Source organism: Pteropus vampyrus, unplaced genomic scaffold (genome assembly GCF_000151845.1).
Source record: "Pteropus vampyrus isolate Shadow unplaced genomic scaffold, Pvam_2.0 Scaffold702, whole genome shotgun sequence".
NCBI classification, from domain to species: Eukaryota; Metazoa; Chordata; class Mammalia; order Chiroptera; family Pteropodidae; genus Pteropus; species Pteropus vampyrus.
In genome coordinates, this window is record NW_011889483.1 from 439,853 (window position 1) to 463,953 (window position 24,101).

General features: G+C 32.8%; 1 protein-coding gene and 1 pseudogene across 7 annotated transcripts in view; both read left to right on the forward strand.

The window, feature by feature from the left end:
- The window catches only part of PRKDC (protein kinase, DNA-activated, catalytic polypeptide), a 192,933-nt gene that overhangs the window by 27,182 nt on the left and 141,650 nt on the right, over nucleotides 1-24,101 (forward strand). For all 7 annotated transcript variants that reach the window (XM_023526089.1, XM_011385363.2, XM_011385365.2 and 4 more), the window contains 15 exons: nucleotides 770-916; nucleotides 2,110-2,274; nucleotides 2,730-2,898; nucleotides 3,239-3,288; nucleotides 3,929-4,054; nucleotides 5,243-5,395; nucleotides 6,918-7,033; nucleotides 7,371-7,530; nucleotides 8,270-8,356; nucleotides 8,983-9,102; nucleotides 9,547-9,706; nucleotides 15,893-15,999; nucleotides 18,215-18,305; nucleotides 19,114-19,277; nucleotides 20,344-20,496. In XM_023526089.1, the coding sequence (XP_023381857.1) occupies nucleotides 770-916; nucleotides 2,110-2,274; nucleotides 2,730-2,898; nucleotides 3,239-3,288; nucleotides 3,929-4,054; nucleotides 5,243-5,395; nucleotides 6,918-7,033; nucleotides 7,371-7,530; nucleotides 8,270-8,356; nucleotides 8,983-9,102; nucleotides 9,547-9,706; nucleotides 15,893-15,999; nucleotides 18,215-18,305; nucleotides 19,114-19,277; nucleotides 20,344-20,496 (1,968 nt within the window). The remainder of the gene's footprint in view (nucleotides 1-769; nucleotides 917-2,109; nucleotides 2,275-2,729; nucleotides 2,899-3,238; nucleotides 3,289-3,928; nucleotides 4,055-5,242; nucleotides 5,396-6,917; nucleotides 7,034-7,370; nucleotides 7,531-8,269; nucleotides 8,357-8,982; nucleotides 9,103-9,546; nucleotides 9,707-15,892; nucleotides 16,000-18,214; nucleotides 18,306-19,113; nucleotides 19,278-20,343; nucleotides 20,497-24,101) is intronic.
- On the forward strand, nucleotides 22,762-22,884 carry LOC111733953 (annotated as a pseudogene).

Sequence of the window (24,101 nt, forward strand, 5' to 3'; positions counted from 1 at the left end):
TCATTTTTCTAAAATGAGAGTATGCTAAGACCTGTGGAACTTTGTTTGAGATTAGGGCATGTGTTGCTAGCTTGGAAATGAAAGGCGGATATCTTTTTTTCTGCCCTTGATAGTTACCTAGATCCTTTGCATTCTTAGAATTCTTTGTGCTGAAATTAGGAATGACTTTTGAACACTTGTTTAGGCTATTGTACTTAGTTTTGTAGATAGTGATCTACTTGCTTCTCAAGGTACTTCTCTCCTTGCCTCACCTAATTTAAGCCTTACAGTTTGTGGCTTATGGTTTTTGAAAGAAGTGATGCCTTGGCTCTTTGATTATTAGTTCTGAACTCTATTTTGTATTGTCCTCATGAGACTTCCAGTTTGTTGATGACTTCTGAACTTGCTGGCTGCTGAGCCTGCACAACTCTGTGTCACTCTGTGAGTCAGAGATGAGCTATGAAGATGTTTTCTGCTTTATTAGAGAGCCTTAATCCAAAGCCTTTTTGTGTGTGTGTGCGCGCATGTCTTTCTGCATTTTTCTGGTCTCTTTTAGTCCCTTTCTCTAGAAAAAATACATCACATATAATAAAGCCTTATTTAAGAATGTTTTTTCTGAACTTGATGGAGACTAGGTAAATTGAAGCAATGGTTCTTTATGAGTAAAAGTGATTGTATGGAACTATAAAACATAATATTGAATTAAATAATTCTAGCCTTTTCACATTTGTGTAGATTACTTGGCTTTGCCATTAAATATTTTTTAAAAGTAAATATTATGCAATTACAGGTTTCTCTTTTGGTGGCAAAAGATACAGAAATGCATAAGAACAAACTGCAGTACTTTATGGAGCAATTCTATGGAATCATCAGGAACATGGATTCAAATAGCAAGGATTTATCCATTGCGATTCGTGGATATGGACTTTTTGCAGGAGTATGGCTCCTTAATTTCCTATTACTTTTTAAATTTTAAATGTTTAAAGGAATATAATTTATTGATTTTTTAAGTATCTCATACTTGTGACAATATTATTATTTGCTCTGTTGTTAACTTATTTTTTTCAGTACCTACTATGTACTAGGATTCTGTATATGTATTATCTCAAATCTTCATAACTCTCATACATGCTTTTAGGAGTATATTTCCACTTTACAGTTGAGAAAACTGAGACCCAGAAAAATTGAGTAACTTGTTAAAGTACACACAGTTATAACTGACAGAACCAAGACATACATTCAAGTGTGAAGATTATAAACACCATATTTTTTTCTACTGTGCAGTGCTGCCTCTTATTTCGGAAGTAAAATTGTAGTTGATGTCACTCAACATTTTAGAACTTCTAATGACTGAAAGAGGAATATTTAAGAATAATGAGAATAACTTTAGTTAGTTCCCTCTTAGTGGATCTCTGGGACTTCTGCCTTCCAAACAAAATTGTTTGCTACCTCGCTTACTACAAATTCATTCATCAGTATCTACTCTCTTGTTTCAGAGAACGAGTGTTCCACTTTCTAGCCTTCCACTATCACTATTCATTCCATTCCCGATACTTCCTTATTTGCTTGCAGATGATCCTCCCCTCCTTTTTTAAATCTTCATCTTCATTTGTCTCTATTGGTTCCTTTAAATATACTCAGGGCAGAAGGAACAGTATGTAAGAAAACTCAGAGGTAAACGAGAACATGGATTTTTAACACCATACACTGTGGTCTGACCAACTTCAACTTGTTCACTGCAGTTAGATATGTTCACAGTGTAGCTAGAGCATGATAGACAAGGCCCCAGGCATAGCGTTGAGTATGTTATAGTAGTGTATTCCAACTTTGAATTTAGTTCTCAGTCTCTTCCTCTGGGTGAGATGCAGGGACTGCATCTTAATTGTCTTTGATACCTATCCTCTAAACAGTATTCTTTAGATGTTTTGTGTATGAATAAATGTTTAGAATGAATGTATTTACAGATTATTTTAAAAAGGATCTTTATAAAATATACTGTATTTGATAACAGTTTCTTCATTTAAAAGCTTGTTTATATTCAGCATGTAATTACATGGCTTAATAAGACACCTTAAATGTAATCATTTTGACAGATAGGACTGATAAAGATTTGTTTTACCCTTCCTAAAGCCTTGCAAGGTTATAAATGCAAAAGATGTTGACTTCATGTATATAGAGCTCATTCAACGCTGCAAGCAGTTGTTCCTCACCCAGACGGACACTGTCGATGATCATTTTTACCAGATGCCAAGTTTCCTCCAGTCTATTGCAAGTGTCTTGCTTTACCTTGATACAGTAAGTGGAATAATTAAACTGAGCACAATTTTATTTAATCTCAGTTCTTCAAGTAACTTGGTGGAGTTGTATGCACTCAGTACATGCCCTGTTATGATCAAGGTGACATTTTAAATTTAGTATTTCGTGTCAATAGAATTATAGTTATGAAACTTGACTTTTTGTTACCCCAAGAAGGAAAATTATTTGTTACTCTTTCTATTTTTCTAAAAGATTAAGATTGCTGCTTGGAATAGAATTGCACATTAAGTACAATTCAGACAGCTTTATTGATTTTTTGATTTTTTTTATGCAATCACAATAATAAATGTGAAGTTTATTAGTAGATGGAGATAAACCAGATTTTTCATTCATCTAATATGTGTCTAATTGAATTGTATTTACTTTGAATATTTCTATTCCCATATTCATTTATTCTCTCCCCTAACTTTTAGTTTGCTCTCTATTTCTGGTAGGTTCCTGAGGTATATACTTCAGTTCTAGAACATCTCATGGTGGTACAGATAGACAATTTCCCACAATACAGTCCAAAAATGCAGTCAGTATGTTGTAGAGCCATAGTGAAAGTTTTCCTAGCCTTAGCAGAAAAAGGACCAGTTCTTGGGAATTGCATTAGTACTGTGGGTAAGTTTGGAATTCACTCTTGTTTTTATTATAATGACTACTTAACATGTTATATGATATAAAGAACATCTACTTGCCAGTTTTTTGTTGTTTTTTTTTTGTATCTTTTGATGCCTCTTGGAAAACTTTTAATATTCTTGTGGACCACAATCTCTTTTTTCTATTCTTTTTTGAATTATTTTTTCTTTTCTTTTGCTTCTGAATCTTATTAGTCCAAAGCTAAAGATTTTAATAAACTTAGAGAAAAAAATAAGAGGTTAACTTACGTTCAAAAAATAATGACTGTCATTTTTGTCGAGTGGTTATATTTTTCATTGTTTCCTTCATATTCTTTTTTCAGTGCATCAGAGTCTAATCAGAATCTGTTCTAAACCAGTGATCTTTCAAAAGGTAAATTCTGAATCTAATATTTTGAAAATTAGTCATTAGTCATTTATTACTGAAAGTTAGAAATATTGCTGGGGTTTATAGTCTGTAAATGTATAAAAGTGGCTTTTTTAGTTATTAGCCATGCCTTACATTTTGAAAAATGTAGGATGCAGTACCTCTATATTTTATCCAAGTGAATAAACTTATAAGTTATGAAACATCCATACACATAAATTTACTGTTTTATATGCCTTTTTACAAAAAGGGAATGTTATCTTTTGAAACATAGGACAAAATACTTAGGTGTATTATAGGAAGCATATCTTATTTGCTTAAAGTTACAGGAAATAGAATGAGATGAAAGACTGGCTTATGTAAGAAAGTAAGATAAATGCTTTATAACAAATTCCATGGATATCATTTTTGAAATAATTTTTAGTGCATCACTATTTTAGTCCTAGTTAAAAAAAAATCATGAACTGTTTTTCAGCTTGCTTTTTTATGATGTTTTCATAATATAATGTCTTCCTCAATCAAATTATAGTCTCTTACTGGTAGCTGTTTTAGCTTAGAAAATTCTGAAAATCAGAAAGTTCCAGCAGCAGTGTTTATTTTGTGGTGAATCCATCAGTAAGTATTGGCATGTTGTCTTCCTGCCCAGGGTGCTGAGTCTGAACATGAAGACTATCGTGCATCAAGGGAAGTTAGAACTGGCAAATGGAAAATTCCCACATACAGAGACTATTTGGATCTTTTTAGAAATCTTCTGAGCTGTGACCAGATGCTGGTAAAAATAACAGTTTCAAAACCATACTAAACCCTGGTTCCCCTTTATTAGTCTGCATAATTTTATACTTAAGGTTTATTTATTTCAGAATTATATTTTACTGACTTTCAATAGTTTTTTAAAAAGAACTTCAAGTGATAATAACTCAAAACAGTGTAAGTTAGGGTGAAGTGAGACTACAAAAAGATCAATTAAAAGATCAACAAAGTCAGAACTCATTTAAAGTTAATTACTGTAGCTGAGTCTACACTTTATTTAGCCTTAAGTAACATTGTCGATGCTAAGTTGTTCTTTCTAACAAATTCAATCTCTCAGGTAATAAAAATATAACATTATCATCATGGAAGAGCCATTTTAACATAGACTATTCCTATCCTGTGAAAAATCTTACGAGTTTTTAGTTGTTTTCTTATGGAGGTAAATTAGCAGTGTTAATAATTTTACCTAAAATATTTCTTATATGTGTTTTTAGATAGCCCTATATTTTGAGGATATTTGACTGAGTAAAGGCAAAGTAATTGGCCTATGTTTTTGGAGTGATAAAATACTTTTAAAGAAATGATAGAATATACTTTTAAATAGATATATATCCAGGTGTATGTATACGTGTATGCTTATATGTGTGCACACGTGTGCACATAATGTATATGTGCATGTATGTGTGTTTGCATATACATGAGTATAGTATTATGTGTGTAGTATGTATGTATACACACACAAATTAATTGGGGTAGATACTTTGACAAGGATTGGCCTAAATCTTCTCATTCACTGCTATGTGTTTAATAAGTCATGTTATTTGACAGCAGTGATATTGCCCTATTAATTTAGGAAGGTGTCTACAACTTGAGCTTGAAAACTTACAGGTACAATCTACTATAATTTATACAGCAGTTTCCATAATACCTAAATATTCATGTACATCTGTATACATTTTAATGTTTAAGTAACTGAATAACTGAATAAGTCATGTTATTTGACAGCAGTGATATTGCCCTATTAATTTAGGAAGGTGTCTACAACTTGAGCTTGAAAACTTACAGGTAAAATCTACTATAATTTATACAGCAGTTTCCATAATACCTAAATATTCATGTACATCTGTATACATTTTAATGTTTAAGTAATACTAATTCTGGTACTTTTTTGCACACAGTTTTTAAGCTTAGGATTTTTCTTTATTTAAAGGGTTCTCTTTTAGCAGATGAAGCATTTCTCTTTATGAATTCCTCCCTTCAAAGTCTGAATCGTTTGCTATATGATGATTTTGTAAAGTCTGTTTTGAAGATTGTCGAGAAGTTGGATCTTACACTAGAAAAACAGAATGTTGGAGAGCAAGAGGTTAGAATTTTTGTCATTAATAATTTTGCATCATTTTTATACTACCTCTTTTTATAGGTAAGTTAAATAGCACATTTGTAGAGAATTGTAGACAAGCGATTTCTTCAATTTATATGTTATTGATACTTTTCTCTTAGAATAGCCTCATGTGTAGAAAATGTTATCACTAGATTTTCAAAAAGTAATTTATATTTTTAATATGTTAAGACAATTTTTTGTGAAAAAGGTATTTACTAGGCTTATTTGGTATTCATTCTTTAGTAATAGTAAAGAGTCAAATCTTATTTTGTGCAGAGATGACTTTAGTAGGATAGGGAAACCTGGGATTCCTCTTGTTTATAGCTAAGGAAACTCCAGATACTGAGTGCATAGTATTAAATGTGTTCTTGAGATAGTATAGACAATAGGCAGAAAAAGAAGTATGTACCTTCCCTTTTTCCTATACCCAGTTTTCATGTCTTTAGGCTGCCAGATGGGAGTTGCTCTCTCTTATCTGAGTTTTACTAACAAAACCTTATGATATTGAGATTTGTGTCAAAGGGCTTGAGTTCCAGTGGAAAACATCTAGTTTACTTTTGAGCTGAGTGATTTTTTTTGACTGGATTATGCTTGTTATAGTTAGTATGTATATACTTCTACTATAACACTGTGAAGTTAGACAAGAGATAATGGGGAGGATATGTAGAGGATAAAGAGGAAAATGCCATTTGTCACATTGACTTTATTGTATTTGTAATGTTCAGTTTTTTAGCTGGTTGATAGGAACACCAATGTGTATTTTATTGCCTTTATTGCTAAAGTATGTCTAAAATAATTTCATTAAAAACTTGCCAAAAGAGTCTTGACTGGAACTGTGTCAGCCAACAGACCTGCTTCTTAGAACACACGTCTTTATTGTTTTTGTTGTCTTCAGTGGCTTTCCTTGCACTTTCTCTTCTTGTTTGTGCTCTCTTCCGTTTCCTACTCTTCTTGCTTCATTTCAACAGGTCATTTGTCACCTCTGTTAACACTTCCCAAATAAAGCTAGTCTCTAACCTTATCCTCCTTCACAGCTTCTAGCTCGGCATTTCTAACTACTTGTTTAACATATGCCCCTGAATTTGATAACACAATCTTAATATATTAATATTGAGTTAACATGACAATATTATTAATTCTTTTTCGGTTTCTCAGTTCGAAACCTCCAAGTCATTATTGATACTTTCTATAAACTTTTAAGTTTTGAATTCTACCTCAAGGCATTATTGCTAGCTCCTTTAAGAAGTGCTATTTTTGTATTTTTAACCTTTTTTAAAAAATTACTTCATTTTATCACTTCCCATGTATCCTTTTATTGTTTTCTGCAAGTTTCATCATTTTTATCAAACTGTAAGTTCTTGAGGATCCATCTGTATATTCCCTGCTTTTGCATTCCTTCCTCATAGCATCAGGCCTTGGCTGTGAAGTCATTCGGTTAGTTATTTGTTGAATAAATGTGTAATTAAATAGTATAACATTTGTTTTGGTGCAATTAATTTTTAAGGATGAAAATGGAGCTACTGGTGTTTGGGTGATCCCAACTTCAGATCCAGCTGCTAATTTGCATCCTGCTAAACCTAAAGATCTTTCAGCTTTCATTAACCTGGTGGAATTTTGCAGGTATTTTTTAAAAAATTCTAATTATTTAAGAGTGAAAATTATAAGTTATTGGCTGTAATATAGGAAAAACACTTTTATAGATGTATGAAATGAAATAGCAAGACTTATAATCTAAAATTGCTTATATGAACCTTTGAAATATATCTATATGTACCAGCTTAGAGTTATTATTTTATATTTAAAAGATTTTCAGGTAGGAAAAACAAGGAACGTATGTATACCTAAAAATGTTATAATGGAGTTATAGACCTTTTAATTATATCTCTTATAATTTCAAAGCTGAATAAAAATAGTATGATAAAAATTTCATCATTAAGCCTTTAATTTGTTTTTACAGAGAGATTCTTCCTGAGAAACATATAGACTTCTTTGAGCCATGGGTATACTCATTTGCATATGAATTAATTTTGCAGTGTACACGGTTGCCACTCATTAGTGGTTTCTACAAACTGCTTTCTATTGCTGTGAGTAATGCCAAGAAAATAAAATATTTTGAGGTAAGTGTTTTTTGGAGGATATTGAACATTCCCGTGTTTTTTTAGATTGCATGAGTATAAGTAAATGCATTATAAAATATGAGATGATAGCATATTGAAGTTTTAAAATCTAATTTTATTTGTATGTTTAAAAACTGATAATGTGAGTGGCAATTGGATGACACTCTTAAAAAAGTTAACTAATAGAATTTTCTGTTTTGATTTACAAGCACCTAGCTAATTATGTTAGATTAACAGAGATTCTCAAAGTGTAGTCCTAGCACCAGCAGTACCAGCATTACTTGGAAAAAATCTCACACCCTCTCTAAACTTATTATAAACACTGGGGGTATGGCTCAGCAGGCTGTGCTAACAGGTCACGCAGGTGATTGGCAGCTCTTGAAGTTTGAGAATAACTGAATTAGTGTACCTAAGGATCAGTTAGTCATGAGCAGTCCAACTCGTTAATTACAGGGCAAGCATGTCCCAGTGCTCATAAGTGTATGTATTAAAAGATGAGTAAAGGGGAATGGACTTAGCCAGGCCTGTGGCTCTTGGCCAGCCATCCACCTTCCACCTCACACTGTTTCTTACTTACCTCTGCCTAAAATGTTTTTAGAGTCAATTTTTCCTTCCCCTCTGCATGAGACCTTGGCAAAGTTAAAATGGATTTACCCCTCAGAAGAAAGGCTGGGAACTGTTGATTTAGGACACAGATTACTTATTTTTCACTGTACTAATTTACTCTTTTATTCAACAGGGAGTTGGTCCAAAGAGTCAGAAACAGTCTCCAGAGGACCCAGAGAAGTCTTCTTGCTTTGCCTTATTTGCAAAGTTTGGTAAAGAGGTAACTTGTAAATGATTTATTCAGTGTTATCATGAGCTGCTTAAAAATGAACGTATGTCAGGTGGTCAGGGGAGGTAGAAAAGGTAAAATACATGGTGACAGAAGATTTGACTCTGGGTGGTGAACATGGAATGCAATATACAGATGATGTATTGTAGAATTGTACACTTAAAACCTATATAATTTTATTAGCCAATGTCACCCCAGTAGATCTAATTAAAAAAAGAATGTATATAGAAAAAATCCTAGTGATCATAAATGATCTAACTACTTAAAAATTGGTTTTCTTAATACAGATCAGGATTAAGATATTAAAAAAATACTAACAGAAAACTATTGTGCTTCAGAATTCCCTTGAGTTTTCATAAAATTATGTAATGAAAATTCAAAATTTAGAGTCTTTAGCTTTTCCATAAATGGAAATTAAATACTTCAACAAATGAACTATTTCCAAAGGTCAGTGTTTAATTTGAAAATGAACACGGCCATGTCAAATAAAGGCTACATGATCATTTTTTTTTGTATTTGAGAATAGGGTAAATGTTTTTTAGCTATTTTAGTCGATTTTCAAAGCATAGGCTCTGTTCAGGTTCACGGCATAGTCTTTCTCTTTTTTTTTTGTTAAGGTATCAGTTAAAATGAAGCAATACAAAGATGAACTTTTGGCCTCCTGTTTGATCTTTATTCTGTCCCTACCACATGACATCATTGAACTTGATATTAGAGCCTACGTTCCTGCATTGCAGGTAGATGCATTGTATTGAGTAAATCCATTTCTTCATACAATATTATATTTCCTAGAATACATGAACATATCAAGGTCTTGCCATGGCAGTCACAGTAGGTACTTACCAGTCATATATCCCTGGTTTAAGTTTTACTTCTGTTACTTAGTAGCTGTGGGCCTTGGGACACTTGGCTTGGCCTCTCTGAGATTCCTTTACAGGTGGATGTGAGGATTAAACCTTCCATGTGTTGAAAGTCTATAGTGGATCACCAACCATATAGAATAGTGGTCTTTGTTTTTCTAATAATGACCTGGGATGCATCCACTTACCTCCTCCCATAGTATCTAGTGTTCTGGCAGTAGAAGGGCTTATTCATTAGAAATCACAATTAATTGGTGGTGTGTTTTTTCTTTAAATCTTAAATTCCCACTTTTCAGTTTACGTTGTTGTATTAACATATAGATGGCTTTTAAACTGGGCTTGAGCTATACCCCACTGGTGGAAGTAGGCCTGAATGCTCTAGAGGAATGGTCAGTTTACATCAGCAAACAATTAATTCAGCCCTATTATAAGGACATTCTACCCAGACTTGATGGATATCTGAAAACTTCAGCCTTATCAGGTAAGGTTTAAAAGAATTATGATGTGTATCTTAAGTAAAATAGCAATGAATAACTATAATGAGACTGCTGTTTATATTTTTGCAACTTCTGAAATTTGAACCCAACATATTCAAAATATATTTGATTGGTATTTTTATAATCTCTCCAATTTATTTCAGTATAATTGGGACATAGGAAATATAACTGAGGCGTTAGACCTATTTTTCATTTTACTCACTTCTCCCAAGCTTTATAAAATCTTCAAGGGCAAGGACTTATCTTAAATATCTTGAACTCCTTATAGCTTCTGGTACACTGCCTTGTAAAAATATTTTGTTAAATCAAACAGTAATTAAAACTAAGAAATTTCAATAGTAATTTTATATTTTGACCAATCTCACTTGATTTTTATTGCTTTTTCAAATATGATTATGAAGCACTTATGGTAGCCAGTTAAGAAGAATTATTATAGAAGAAAATGGTTTGGGAAAAGATTCAAAGAAAAAATTCACCTGGCCAGGCAAAAGTTTTACTGGTCAAAGAAAGTAGTAGAGTTGAGGGGGACAAATTTACTTGAACCAGAGTGGAAAGGGGCATTGTTATCAGATGAAGCAAAGAGGAAGATTCAATTTGGAGAAAGACACTGAAGTACTCCTAAGAATTTAAAATTTTCCATCATCAAAGTAGGAAATGAAGTGTTATTTTGTAAAATTTCATCTGTGTAAGTTGTTACTTTATTGTTCAACTTAAATAGTATTGGTTTGGAAACATTAGTAAAAGGCGTGTGACAAATCTCGTTCACTGTATCTGGTTTTTGTGACACTCCATATATATTCAAAGGTCATGAAGAGAGAGTCAGTTTTGGGAGATTTTTCTGTAAATGATAGTCATAACAAATACTCTTTAGAGTTAGAAAATGTAAACTAGTTAATGTTTATAGCTTACTTAGCCTTTTAAAATTCACATTAAATAAGGAATGCTGCTTATTGAGTAGTTCACTAATAATATTTGGACTTACTTAAAAAAATATATCTAGTAGCAAATACCTTTGTGGTACTTTTATTTACTTTTTTGAATTCATTTTTGTCAGTCAGCTCGTTGAAATAATTTGTGTTTTTAAATTAATGAGGAAACTACTGTGATTCTTTTAAACAAAGGATTTATCATTTGTAAGTATAGATAATTAGAAGATAGGGAAAAGCGGAAAGTAAGTAAAATTAAACAAGAAAGTCCATAATCTTAAAGATAGCCACTATTTTTAGTAACATTTTATTTGATGTGATATCAGACTTCCGGAACAGTTACATTAATAGTAAAAAGAATTTCTATATGTTCTTTACCCAGATTCAGCAGTTAAGATCTGTGCCATGTGCTTTATCTTTGCGTGTACTTTCTCTGTTGTGTAATATATATGTGTGGGTGTCTATATATGCATGTGCGTGTGTGTGTGTGTGTGTGTGTGTATGACTTTTTTCCTAAGTTGTAGGTATGGATATTTATGCCTAAATACTGTAATGTGTATGTCTTAAGAGCAAGAATATTTTACATAACCACAGTATTATTATCAAAATCGGGAAAAATAACATGGATACATTAACCTACAATCCATATGCAAATTTTTCAGTTGTCCCATTAATTTCTTTTATAGCTGTATTTTTTCTGGTCTAGAATTCAATGTAGGACCATATGTTGCAGTTAATTGTAACTCTGTAGCCTCTTTTAATGTGGGATAGTTCTTCAACCTTTCTTAGTTCTATGACGTCGACATTTTTGAAGATTATAGGCCAGTTATTTTATAGAATGTCTTTCAGTGTGGGCTTGTCTGATGTTTTCTCATGATGAGATTCAGGTTATGTCTTTTGGCAGAAACACCGAGAACTAATGCTCTGTCTTGCTCACAGCATCATGATTACCAGTCATGTTTATTTTGACCATATGGTTAGCAATTATCTCTTCCTTCTTTTTGTAGTTATAAAGTGTTTTTCTTTGTGTGAGTCAGTTGTTTAAAGTCCTCTCCATCTCCTCTTCTTGAAATATTTAGTCCTAAGGCCTTTAGGTGGCACAGAGGAAGGCAAGTGTGGGTGGCTCTAGTGCTTCTGAGGAGGGCAGCCCTGAGGGGCTGCCTGGTGTTGGGGTCAGAGCTGGAGCAGAGTGGGGGACACCAACATGTTGGGGCAGCCTTGTGGGATATGGGGGGTCTAGGCAGGGTGAGGAGGATGACAGTATTATATATACACACATACATACATATACGGATAAATGTAGAAATAGAGATGAAAGCATGGGTGTGTATGTATATGTTACACACATATATATTCTAATTCTGTCCATTGAAAGGGCCTGCTTGGGAATAGTGATACCTTAATAGAAATGAGCAAATCTAGTGCCTAGACCATGTTTTCTAAATGTCATTTTCCGTTAAAAGGAAAAAGAACTCCTTGGGGAAATGACTGGTTGCAGCCTGGGACAGGGAAAATATAAGATGAACCTAGAATACTGTATTTTCTGAAACATCCAGAAAGCAAGGAAGTGTTCAAAAAATGATGGGAAAATGTCACAGGCAAAATTCGAGATAACTTGAGCATCAAAATAAATCATTCTAGAAAGCGATTATAATCCATTGAATCAAATAGGAAATATTGAGTGTGTACAGATATGAATGAGTAAATTGAAAGTTTCATAGTGTGTTTTTGTTGTTCCCGTGTAATAAGTTACTACAGATTTATCAGTTTAAAACAATACCCATCTATTATTTCACAGTACTGTGGGTCAGAAGTCCAGGTGGGCTCAGCTAGTCTTCTACTCAGTTTCACAATTTCATTGAGGTATTGCCCAGGCTGGGCTCTTACCTGAAAACTCTGTATAAGAATTTTCTTCCAGGCTCATTCAGGTTGGTGGTAGGATCTGAGATTCTCATTTCCTTGCTGGCCGATGGTCAGGGCTTATTCTCAGCTCCTAGAGACCTCTCTCTGGTCCTCGTTTATGGCCCCCTCCATCTTTGAGGCCTTTTCATGCTTCAAATCTCTTTCTCTTTTATTGGCTGCAGAAAACTCTGCTTTTAAGGGGCGTGTGTGATTAAATTAGGCCCACATGGATAGTCTCCCTTGTTATATAAGGGAGCATAATCATGGGATAACACAGGAGAAATCACCCCAAAGTACTTCACCTCAAAACATAAAGGGTAAAAATAGCAGCTTTGCAATTGGAGACACCTGACAGACACCTTCTCAGCCTACTGGCCTGTAGTAGAACTAATCAATAGCATATGCCTCCTGATACGGTTTGCTGAGAAGAAAGCAGAGTTGCTCTGTGCCACTATTGCCAAAGGTGCATGGCCTGAATCTTCTCTTTTAGGCCATAACGTCAACATCCTGAATTTTTACAATCTTGGAAGATTACACAGAAAGTAAAGAATAACTTTTCATATTACAGAGAAACCAAAGAAGCACATCATTCAAGATTGAGTGACCTTAGCTAAACATTTACCTCATTTCATGGCTTCTTTTTAGACTCTCACTTTCCAAATTTTATCCTTTATTATGCTCTTTTATATTCTGGAACAAACTGACACAGTTTTTAAACAGAGAATCAATGAAATCAACTGTTTTCCAAATGATAATAAGATGTTGTGCATGTTAATGTGTGATCTTCAAATCAGTAAATCTTTAAAAAAAAAATGGTTTCTATTTCTAATAAGGTAGCTATTGTTAGATCTAATCCAGATAAGCAAAGATCTGTGGGATCTTTAATATGTCCCAGTTGTGGAAAGAGAACCAGACACCAAAAAACCCAAAACTCTCTAGCTTATGAGGAAACCATTGTCCTTCCTTGATAAGCAAAAGCACACCCACGATTGCATTTCTGCACTATTACTTCTTTAGCATCAACTACTCACTAATTATTACTAAACTGATTTCTCTTTCACCAAGAAAACTCAGAGTAGATCATTGAGAATTGTCTGCCAGACTTGTGGAGCTCGTGAGCGCATATGATACCACTATGTGCAGCCATGTCCATTCTCTTATAACTCCAAATGGCAACATGCATGCATTCTTTAAATGTGATCCCAAGCTCCTGCCTCAGTACAGCCTATACAAACATGAAGCAAAAGCACAGACTTAAAAATGATGCTTAATAATCCATGTTTCAGTATTCTGTTTTACTTATAAATTAGCTGGGTATCCAATAATTATCCATTAATTAACTAAGCCCAAGGTTTTAAGTTACCTATAGATCTTAGAAATTATCTTCTACCTGACATGGTACAAAACATAATTACTGGGAAAATAAAACATTTGCCCAAATAAAGATTTCAGTTTATTTGAACATAAACTTATTACATTTTTCATAATCTAAAGTTATGCAAGACTGTGATGATGAAAGTTTTAGAGATGGATAGTGGTGATAGTAGCACAACATTGTGAATTTAGTTAATGCCACTTAATTGTACACTTAAAAATATTTAAAAGAGTATATTTTATGTTAATGTGTTTTATATAACAATAAAAAATGTTATGAGAAGTAATGTCAGCTTATTAGGTTGAATAAGTATAGGAAAAACAAACCTAAGTAGAATAAAATGTACACTGTTATACTTATCATGGATAGAAAAAAAGATATTTATTTAAACCAAAATTCTTAAACTTGTCTCATTTACCAAAGGTGTGCCTTAAGTATATGAATATGGATTTCTGAAATGCTTCTACCTAGTTTCTGTTAACTTTTTAAAAAAAATCTGGCACATTCAAAGCATTGTAGTGTCCTTATTTTCAGAAAAACTTAGGAATATTCAATTTATATCAGGTTATTAATCTGTATAGAACAGTTCTTTTAATTTAAGAGACTTTATAATATAACTTATTAATACCCTCCAAATATAGGAGAATATTACACACATAAGAAGTAGAGGTCTTTCTCAAATCAAGAACATAGACATATAGACACATGGAGAGATTATAACTTCTGTTCTGCAATTTGAGTCCTAGTTCAACAGACACAAGAGACCAACATAACACTGATCAGTTTAGGTATCAAAGAGCTGTTTTTCTCACTATACAAAATTCTTAACTAATTTGAGCTTCAAAAAATAATAATAAACACTAAAAACCAGGTCCTCTCTTCATCTCTGGCCCATCTCTAACATCTACCCACAGAAGGTCACCAAATGGTTTGCAGGCCATAAATCCCAATTCTCATTCATTACTCCCACCTGTGGGGACTACTTTATTGGATATAAGCAAACCAAAACCATGAAATCATATAAAGGGCAGGAACTAGAATAACAGCTAGGAAAGTTGTGTTATCATTTGGGATTCTGAGAGCCGAGAAAAAATGAGATGGGATTAAAGCACATGTGAAGTGTCCTCTAGCAATGAAGCTTACCTGGTTCTGACAGCAGATCCACTGGGCATCTCCAGAACTAGTGAAAAATAACTTTATAGCTATAAAATTATGAGTTTATGCTGATATAAATGAACACGTGTCTAATATTTAACTCAATAGTTAATAAAAGAACTACTAGGATGTTACCTGTAACCTGAATCTAATCACAAGAAAACATTAGACAAACCCAAACAGGGACAGTGTACAAAATTACTGGCATATAATTGTGAATATGTTCAAATCATGCAATTCAAGGGAAGACTGAAGAACTGTTTCAGTTTAAAGGAAACTGAAGAGACAGAGAAGTAAATATAATGTTCTGAACTAAAGACCTTATTAGGATCAATGCTGGAACATGAATGGGGCTGAGGATTAAATGTGGGTAATGTCTCAAGGTCACTGTCTTCATTTGGATAATTAACTACATGGTTGTTATGTAGGAGAATTTTTTTTTTTTAAATAATCATCCTTAACTTACAGAAAATTTGGAAATATAATGCAAAACTTTTCTTTCCTGATATCCCACCACCTCTGATTCTTTACTGATGTCCCACTATCTCTGATTATTACTTTAGTATGTGTTTCCTGCCCAGACTCTGGAATTAGACACTTGTCCAAGGAACCATATTTCTTTTTGTAGACGGTGCTGTTTAAAACCAAGACAACCACTGTTAATATATTTTTGTTCTAGAAATATAATTTTTAATCATAATTAAAATTAGGATTTTAGTGTCTCTATTTGGTAATATAGTGTGTTCACCTTAGTATTCATCAAGTAAATGAATGAATGCTGTTCAACATTGATTTTTGTTTCCTGTTGATAGATAAAAACAAGAATAACTGGGAAGTGTCAGCACTTTCTCGGGCTGCCCAGAAAGGATTTAATAACATTGTGTTAAAGCATCTGAAAAAGACAAAGAACATTTCATCAGTAAGAAATTCCTTGTATTTTCTTTACCTTAATGCAAAGATCAGATTCTAATGCTTATGAAAAGTAAAAATTTTCATTTAAAATGTTAGTCTTACATATAAGAATACACTATAGAAATAATTTCAATATATTTTTAGCAACAAAAATGTAGCTAAATTATTGACTTGGTTCATTGTGTCGATCTTGTTTTCCTGTTTGTCTTCACCTTCAAATATATTTAGTGGATAATAGTAATATGGTTTATACTCAGTAAGCAGTGGGAATACTGATGTTATGGATATGTAAGATCGATTCATTTACTGATTAGATCTTAAATATATTATTTTGTCATGGTCAGTTCACGCCAATTTTTGTGCGTTTTTTTCAGTGTAAACTTCTTGAGAGTTTTTTTCAGATGTGACATATAATGTAACAAAAAATGATATAGAGAAAATTGAATTGGTATAGGGAAAATAATTTCTAAGTATAAAGTGAAAGTTAAAATTTGAAAAACTTTTGATGTCTGGAACTGATAATGCAAACTCTAGACTAATTTCTTCCCACCACATTATTTTTAACAGCTTTTGATTGAGAGACTTGAATGAAACTAGAAATAGTTGTCTAAATTTAAAAAATTATTTTATCATATGTAAATAATGCAAGAGAAAATTATTTGAGCATATTTCCAGTTTTGCAAATAAAAATTTCATTACAGATACACCACCCCTATTTCCTAGGACACTAATTCCTATAGTGTGGACCCCTAGGGGCTTCAGTGTTTTTACTTGTTGACTTTTGCACTATGTAGTAACGATGGGTAACACTGTTAGTTCCTCTGCTGTTTATTAAATCTTGACCCTTGAGCACATATCTTTTTAATGTTCTGTGTGATGAAACAAGAAATATGCAAAAAAAGGAGTCCGCTGCATAGTGAAATGTAACAGATGTCTTCAGGAAAAGTACTTGTGTGATGGATGCTTTGAGCTGTGAACTAACATAGCCACTATTTTCATGAATACCATATTTACTTGAACAAATACAGACAAACTGGCTATCCAATATTTGGCAAACATTTTCTATAAAATAAACAGAATGATCCTGTCACTTCAAAGAAAACGTCTGAGAGTATTTGTTGCCAGTGAAAATTAAAATTTTGGAAAGCTGTAACTATGGTCATGAGCTTGATGGTTCCTCTAAAAAAATTTCTCTGATGACATTGGTGGTGATATTAAATGTGATTTTTTCATATATAATGAAATCGGTCAACATTTGGCAGATCTGTAGAACACAGTGAACCAGTAATTTCAGAACCGATAATTTCAGATGAGCAATATATTACCAAATTGTGCATGGGTAAAAAAAATCCACTCTCCGTGCAAGATAAATGAGTGGATTTTAACGTAATAGAGCAGCAGTCCCCAACTTTTTTGGCACCGTAGACTAATGCTTGCTGATCTGAGGTGGAGCTGAGGCTGTGATGCTAGCGCTGGGGAGCGGCTGTAAATACAGATGAAGCTTCGCTCGCCTCCTGCTGTGCAGCCTGGTTCCTAACAGGCTATGGGCCAGTAAGGCCCAGAGATTGGGGGCCCCTGTAATAGAGTATATAAAGTTGATTGATACTGTTTAAGATTCCACATTAACTCATCTTTAGGAAATTACCACTTGTTCAGTTTTGGTGTATTATCAAAGAATAATCAAAATTATCTAAAAAGACTATCAAAATGCTCCTCATTCCTTCTACAGGTTCCAACTACAGCCCTAACATATTACAAGAGCTGTCTTCTAATGAGCCAGACAGTTAAGAAGTTTGCATAAATGTGAAACAGTACCACTTTTCAAGGTTTTTTATTTATTTGGAAAATATAGTTATTTTCCTAAAAATATGTCACTTGTTAACATGTAATGGGCGTAGTACTTTTAAATAAAATAATATCTAAGTTTTAACTTCTAATATGATGAATATTGATAAATAACCACCTGCATAAAAGCTCTTTTGGGATCTTTAGTATCTTTTAAGGATGTAACGGGTCCTGCTGAAACTTTGGACCTCTAACTGCAAAATTGGGAGAGAGATGACTTTCTATTAATTTGCAATAAAACAAATAGTATGGTGTAGGATATAATGAACCATTGGGAAACATTAACAATAGAGTTGTAAAATAGTTTTTCTTTCATAATGCTCTTTACTTTTTAACTCAGTTATTGTCACATGTAATACAATTATTCAAATTTGCAGAATGAAGCACTGTCCTTAGAAGAAATAAGGATTAGAGTAGTAAAAATGCTTGGTACTCTAGGAGGACAAGTAAACAAAAATCTTGTAACAGGTAAATAATCTTTCCTTTAAAATAAATTAACCTCTATAGATATATTTGTACTTCAGTTTGGATGTATACAGATCATGTTATATATTCAATTTCTTGCTCCTACATGTGATTTATATATTTTCAAATAAGATTACAAAGAATAATTGCCTAATGAAGTCCTTTGACTATACCCATGCAATCTGAATAATTCAGTAAACTAGCAGGGAAAATGTTCCAGTTTGATTTGTGAAGCATGTTTTTCATTTTGAAACAATCTAATTTGACATTCATTTCTATATTAAACCTTGTATCAGGAATTCAAAGCTAGTCTTTTTTAAACCTGATGTTCTTAATATTTGGATATTTTTACATTGTTTTGATGAGAATTAACATTTGGTTAGTAAAACTTCATCTTTATTTTTACTTTGAATATTCATATTAAATATACTAGTGACTTTTGGTTATTTAGGACATTATAGCCTATGCTGGGAAAATAAATGTTATAAAAGAGATTTTTAATAAAAATATTGTTTATTTATTATTTTTCCACAGAATACCTTAAGTAACTCCTTGCTAAAATTAGAAATTAAAAATCCTAGGCTGTTGGACTTGTTTAAAATAATTTTACTTTAAATTAAATTCAGAAATAGTGTATTGGTGATTTCTAAAGTCGTAGTTACATGTCTGAAGTAGACAAAAAAGGAAAGATGGATAAAGTACTTGAAAGTATAAAAAAGTATTCAGATTTCACTAATGAATTGTAAAGCAATTGGTATTACACAGATTTTGAATGGAAAAAAATGCTCTTTTTAATTTTTTTTTTTAACAGCTGCATCCTCAGATGAAATGCTGAAGAAATGTGTAGCATGGGACAGAGAAAAAAGACTCAGTTTTGCAGTACCATTTATAGAGATGAAGCCTATTATTTACTTGGATGTGTTCTTGCCTCGGGTCACAGAATTAGCTCTCTCAGCTAGTGACAGACAAACTAAAGTACTTTTATTTTTTATTTCATTCATTATTTAGAGTCTATTTTTTTTAAAACATAATATTTGTTAGGAAATAGATAATACATTTCAACCATTCCAATATCACTAATTTTATATTTCTGTAATACAGTAATTAGAAAACTAGTTAATTGTCAGAACAGATGTCATTGATAAATAAAAGTTAAACAAAAATCATCCTAAAAGATAATAACCTAGCAAAACATTAATATACCAAAAACACTTCATAACAGAAGATGCAGTGAAAGGGCATTTAAAAGTGATTTTCAATCTGTGCTCAATTATCTCCTCAACCTGGGAGATTAGAAACAGATAATCTCAAGTGTTTATATTAATTTGTAAATTTTCAGAGTGCTTCAGATATTCACTAAAGTACTGATAGTTGGAGATGTGCTAACAAATGAAGCAAAGTTCTCTATTACGGCAGCATTGAAATATATTTCTTATGAATGTATTAGTCCTAATGTCTAAAGCTTTAAATTTCAGTTCTTTACTCTTGGTTAAAGGCCAGAGTGAACAGAAGCATTAATTTTATACATCAAGAAGTGCTACTTTCTGTTAATTTAGGTATGATAAATTAAACTTATCATTTGGGTATGATAGGTTTTCTTTTTAACCTATTTCCCATTTGCACCGAAGAACAGTCGCTGGCGGGGCTTGCTACTGCAGCGTCTGTCCCGAGATAACTTGCAGATTACAGTCCTAACCTTACCCCCATAGTTTGCCGTGAAATATCTTGCTTTTATTATTATTTCACATCGCTCTGGTATATCAATAGTCTTTGGAAACAAATGACTCATTTTATTTAATAGGATTCTGTTTTTAGTAGTGGTATTTCCATTTACAAAATATAGTAATTCTTGATTGCTGAAAACGTCATATCCTAGAAAATGTAGCGTTCCTACGCAGTGTGAGATTAACACTGGCAGTGAGCTCCACTTTTTTTTATAAATGAGAAAAGGGTTAAAGGGCCAAATTGAGTATCACTTCAAAATATTTTCCTCTTGTAAACATGAAAACTTAAACTTTGTTGAATTCCTGGTCTGTTTTAGGTTGCCGCTTGTGAACTTTTACATAGCATGGTAATGTTTATGTTGGGAAAAGCCACTCAAATGCCTGAAAGTGGTCAGGGTTCCCCGCCCATGTACCAACTCTATAAACGAACTTTTCCTGTGCTACTTCGACTTGCATGTGATGTAGATCAGGTAAGTGAAGGATTTTCAATTTGAAACAGTTGCAAAAAAGTTTTTAAAAGCTCTGTCTAGTTTGGTTATCAAGGCTTGTTTCACATTGGAATCATCTGTGATCTCAAAAAAAAAAATATTGCTTCCTAGTTGCTGTCCCCAGACTCTGATTTAATCCCTCAGGGAAATGACCTGGGGATTGTGACATTTATAGGCTGTCCTAGTGATTTCTAATTTGCCACAAAACTTGGAGTCAGTGTTCTAATTAAGGGTTACTAAGAGTCTAGGTATGTAAAGCTGAATTAGCTGTTACTCCACACCTCTAGAGACTCATACTCTTTCAAGGAGTGATGAAGAGATAGGTGACCATGGCCAGTAGTCATGGAAGAGACTGGAACTGTTGGTAAATGGCTTATTACTGATGACTTTATGGACAAATTCCTATTGCTTTCATTAAGAAGAAAAAAATAGAATTCTCAGTTCATTTTATGAAGCTAGCATAACCCTGATATCAGGATGCACACATAAAAAAAACATAATGAAAAACTTTTATAAATATAGATGGAAAATACTTCAGTCTTTATGAATGAATATAATACAACAGTGTATTGAGAAGCACTGTGATTCAATAGGATTTTTGGTTAAAACTGGAAAGTTACCACAAAAACCAATGTCAAGAAGCAGTGATCCTCTCTGTAGAAGCCTAAAGGGTATTTGTTAGCTCCTGGAAAACTAGGAATAGTTTTAATATTACCTCAATCTGATAAAGAATGTTTACCCGAATGTCACAGCCAGATCACCTCCAGTCATGAAGTACTAATGCTGCTTTGTGCTTTGACCAGGACAGAAGCCTTTAGCGAGAAATGATTTAGCTTGCTCATAGTGCCTCCACCACCTACCAGGAACAGTGCCCATATCTTGGAGTAGTTGGTTGCTCAGTACAGCTTCACTTGTATTTAGTTATTTACAGTGGTTAGTATCTGGTCCTCTCACCAGGCTATGAGTTCTCTGAGGGCAGGGACATTAGAAAGGAAGGAGAAAAGATTATTATTTTGGAATATAGTTTCTGGAAAGCCCAAGAGTATCAACTGATAAACTCTAAGCATTAATAATTCTTATATATCATTCTCATATATGCCATATATTAGTATTGACCACTTGGAAAATATGTCTACAACATCCTATTCATAATAGCATCAAATATATGTACATATAATTTCTAGGAATAAACTTCAGTATGCTAGGCCAAACATATATTGTATGACTATAAAATGAATACATTATATTCCCAAGTTGGAAGAATCAGTATTGAAAAAATGCCGTCTCTTCCCAGATCAGTCAGCGTTTGGTAGCATTCCAGTAAAAAGCCTTTCATATGGAACCTAAAAAGTAATCTGGAAGAATGACTTCTTGAGCCTAACCAAGAAAAATTTTGAAAGGGTAGAGTGTTGAAGGTAGTTTTTCCCTAACATACGTTAGAAAGATGCCACATTAATTATAACAAGGTCAGATTAGTGCACAAATAGATCAGTGGGTGTGTCTGGTAGTTGGCAGGTGGACTCATGTGTACATAAAAATTATATATTTGGTAGAAAAGGCTTTTAAAGTTAATGAGAAATAGATAAATCATATTAGGTCAGTTGACATGAAAAATTAGTTTCATATTAAGATTTAGAAGGAAAAACTTTTTTTATATTTAATATATTAATATTAAGAAATTCATTAAGAAAAATGTAATGAATTTTAGCATTTGTCTACATTTTTGGATCGGGATGGTTTTTTTAATTGACGAAATACGTAAATTAATATAGAAACATGTGAAGCTAAATGTGAACCTCCATATCGTCACCTCTTTCTCACTCTTATTCCCCAGGAAAAATCATTTTATCTTCTACAAAAAAGTACATTTCCAGATCTTTGTAAAAACACATTTTTACAAATACGCATATTTATTTTGTTTTATTTGTAAAAAATAAGATCATAGCATTCAAAAATGTTTTCCTTTGTATACAAAGTTTGATTCTGCTACTTGTATGGATTTTATTTTTATTAAAGGCATTCAGAAAATTGTTTTTCCATAAAGTTTGCATAGGAAGGGAGATTTTCCTACAAGGTTTTTAAGACAGATACATAGAAGAAATATGCTAATGTAGTGATAGTTTTGACTTTACAAATGTTTAAAACTAATAGATGGCACAAAAAGCACAATATTAACATATATAATGGGTAAAAAAAAAATTTGCAACATTTAACTGAAGTTATAAGATCTAAAAATGGGCAAATTGTCTACACGGCCATGCTATCCTGAACAAGCCTGATCCCGTCTGATCTTGGAAGCTAAGCAGGGTTGGGCCTGGTTAGTACTTGGATGGGAGACCAGCTAGGTAGGAAGTCCAGGTGCCGTAGGCATAAAAAAATAAAAATAAAAAAAATAAGGGATTGTAAGCTGATAAGGTCCTTGCAGTGTATGAGGTCAACCAAGGGTTGTTTCGCTTAAAAAAAATAAAAAAATAAAAATGGGCAAATGGATGAAGAACAAAAATAAGCAGCTCATAAACAAAGAAGTCTGACCAGTGAACTATATTTTAAAATATTCAACCTTTTTAGTAAAAAAAAAAAGGAAATTCAAATTGAAATGACATTGTTTGCAGCTTTTGTCAAATATTTAAAAAACTGACAAATATTGGTATTTCCAGGCATGTAAGGAAAGGGCCCTGGCTGGTGTCAGTATGGATTCACATAGGCTATCTGCAGGCAGAGCAAAAGGCTTGGTGACCCACAACCTTTATTTAACAGTTTCATTATTTGTAATATACTCAGAGTGGTGTGTATAAGACTCTTCCCTGTAATTTCTTTATACGAGTCATAAATTAGAAATACCTGTAATTCTAACAGCAAGATTTGGGTAACTGGATCATGGTACATCCATATACGAGATACTGAGCAGCTAATAAGAATATTGATATAGCTTATGTATTTATGTGGAAAATATTCAAAATTAAGAGGAAAAGTTACAAAAAAGTGTATTTATTTTTATAGACATATACATATATTTAAATGTCTATAAATAAAATATTTTGAAAATTAACAGCGATTTTGGCATGTAGGTTTATAGATGGGTTGTCTTCTACAAATTCTGTATGTATGTACATATATATGTTTTATGTACTAAGAATAAAAAGTATAATTCTTTTGAAAAAAAAAGGGACGTTTTAAGACCAGTTTAAATTTTTCAGACTGAAAGGTAAGACCCTTTTTTTTCTTAATTCTAAAAATCTCTTCAAAGGTTAGAAAGATACCTTTTTTTAATAGAAAAATATCTAGGTGCAAGAGGACTCCCTGTGGCTTGGTCTGAGTCCTGAGACATTTTACATGATTTTTACGGTGGTGGTATTCATACTAAGTACTTCATTCTTGAGCTCAGTATCAGCTGGGAAATAAAACTCTCCTGGATTTCTCAGTGCTCGGGGAGGAGCCTAGCCTTGTGAGACACAGAAATGCATAAGATGTAAACATAGGGAATGTTTCCCTTCACTTTTGCTACAAAGATTTTACTCATAATAATGAGGATTACATATGTAACCATTTGTCTAGGTAATTGCTCTGATCCAAAAGGATAATAAAAC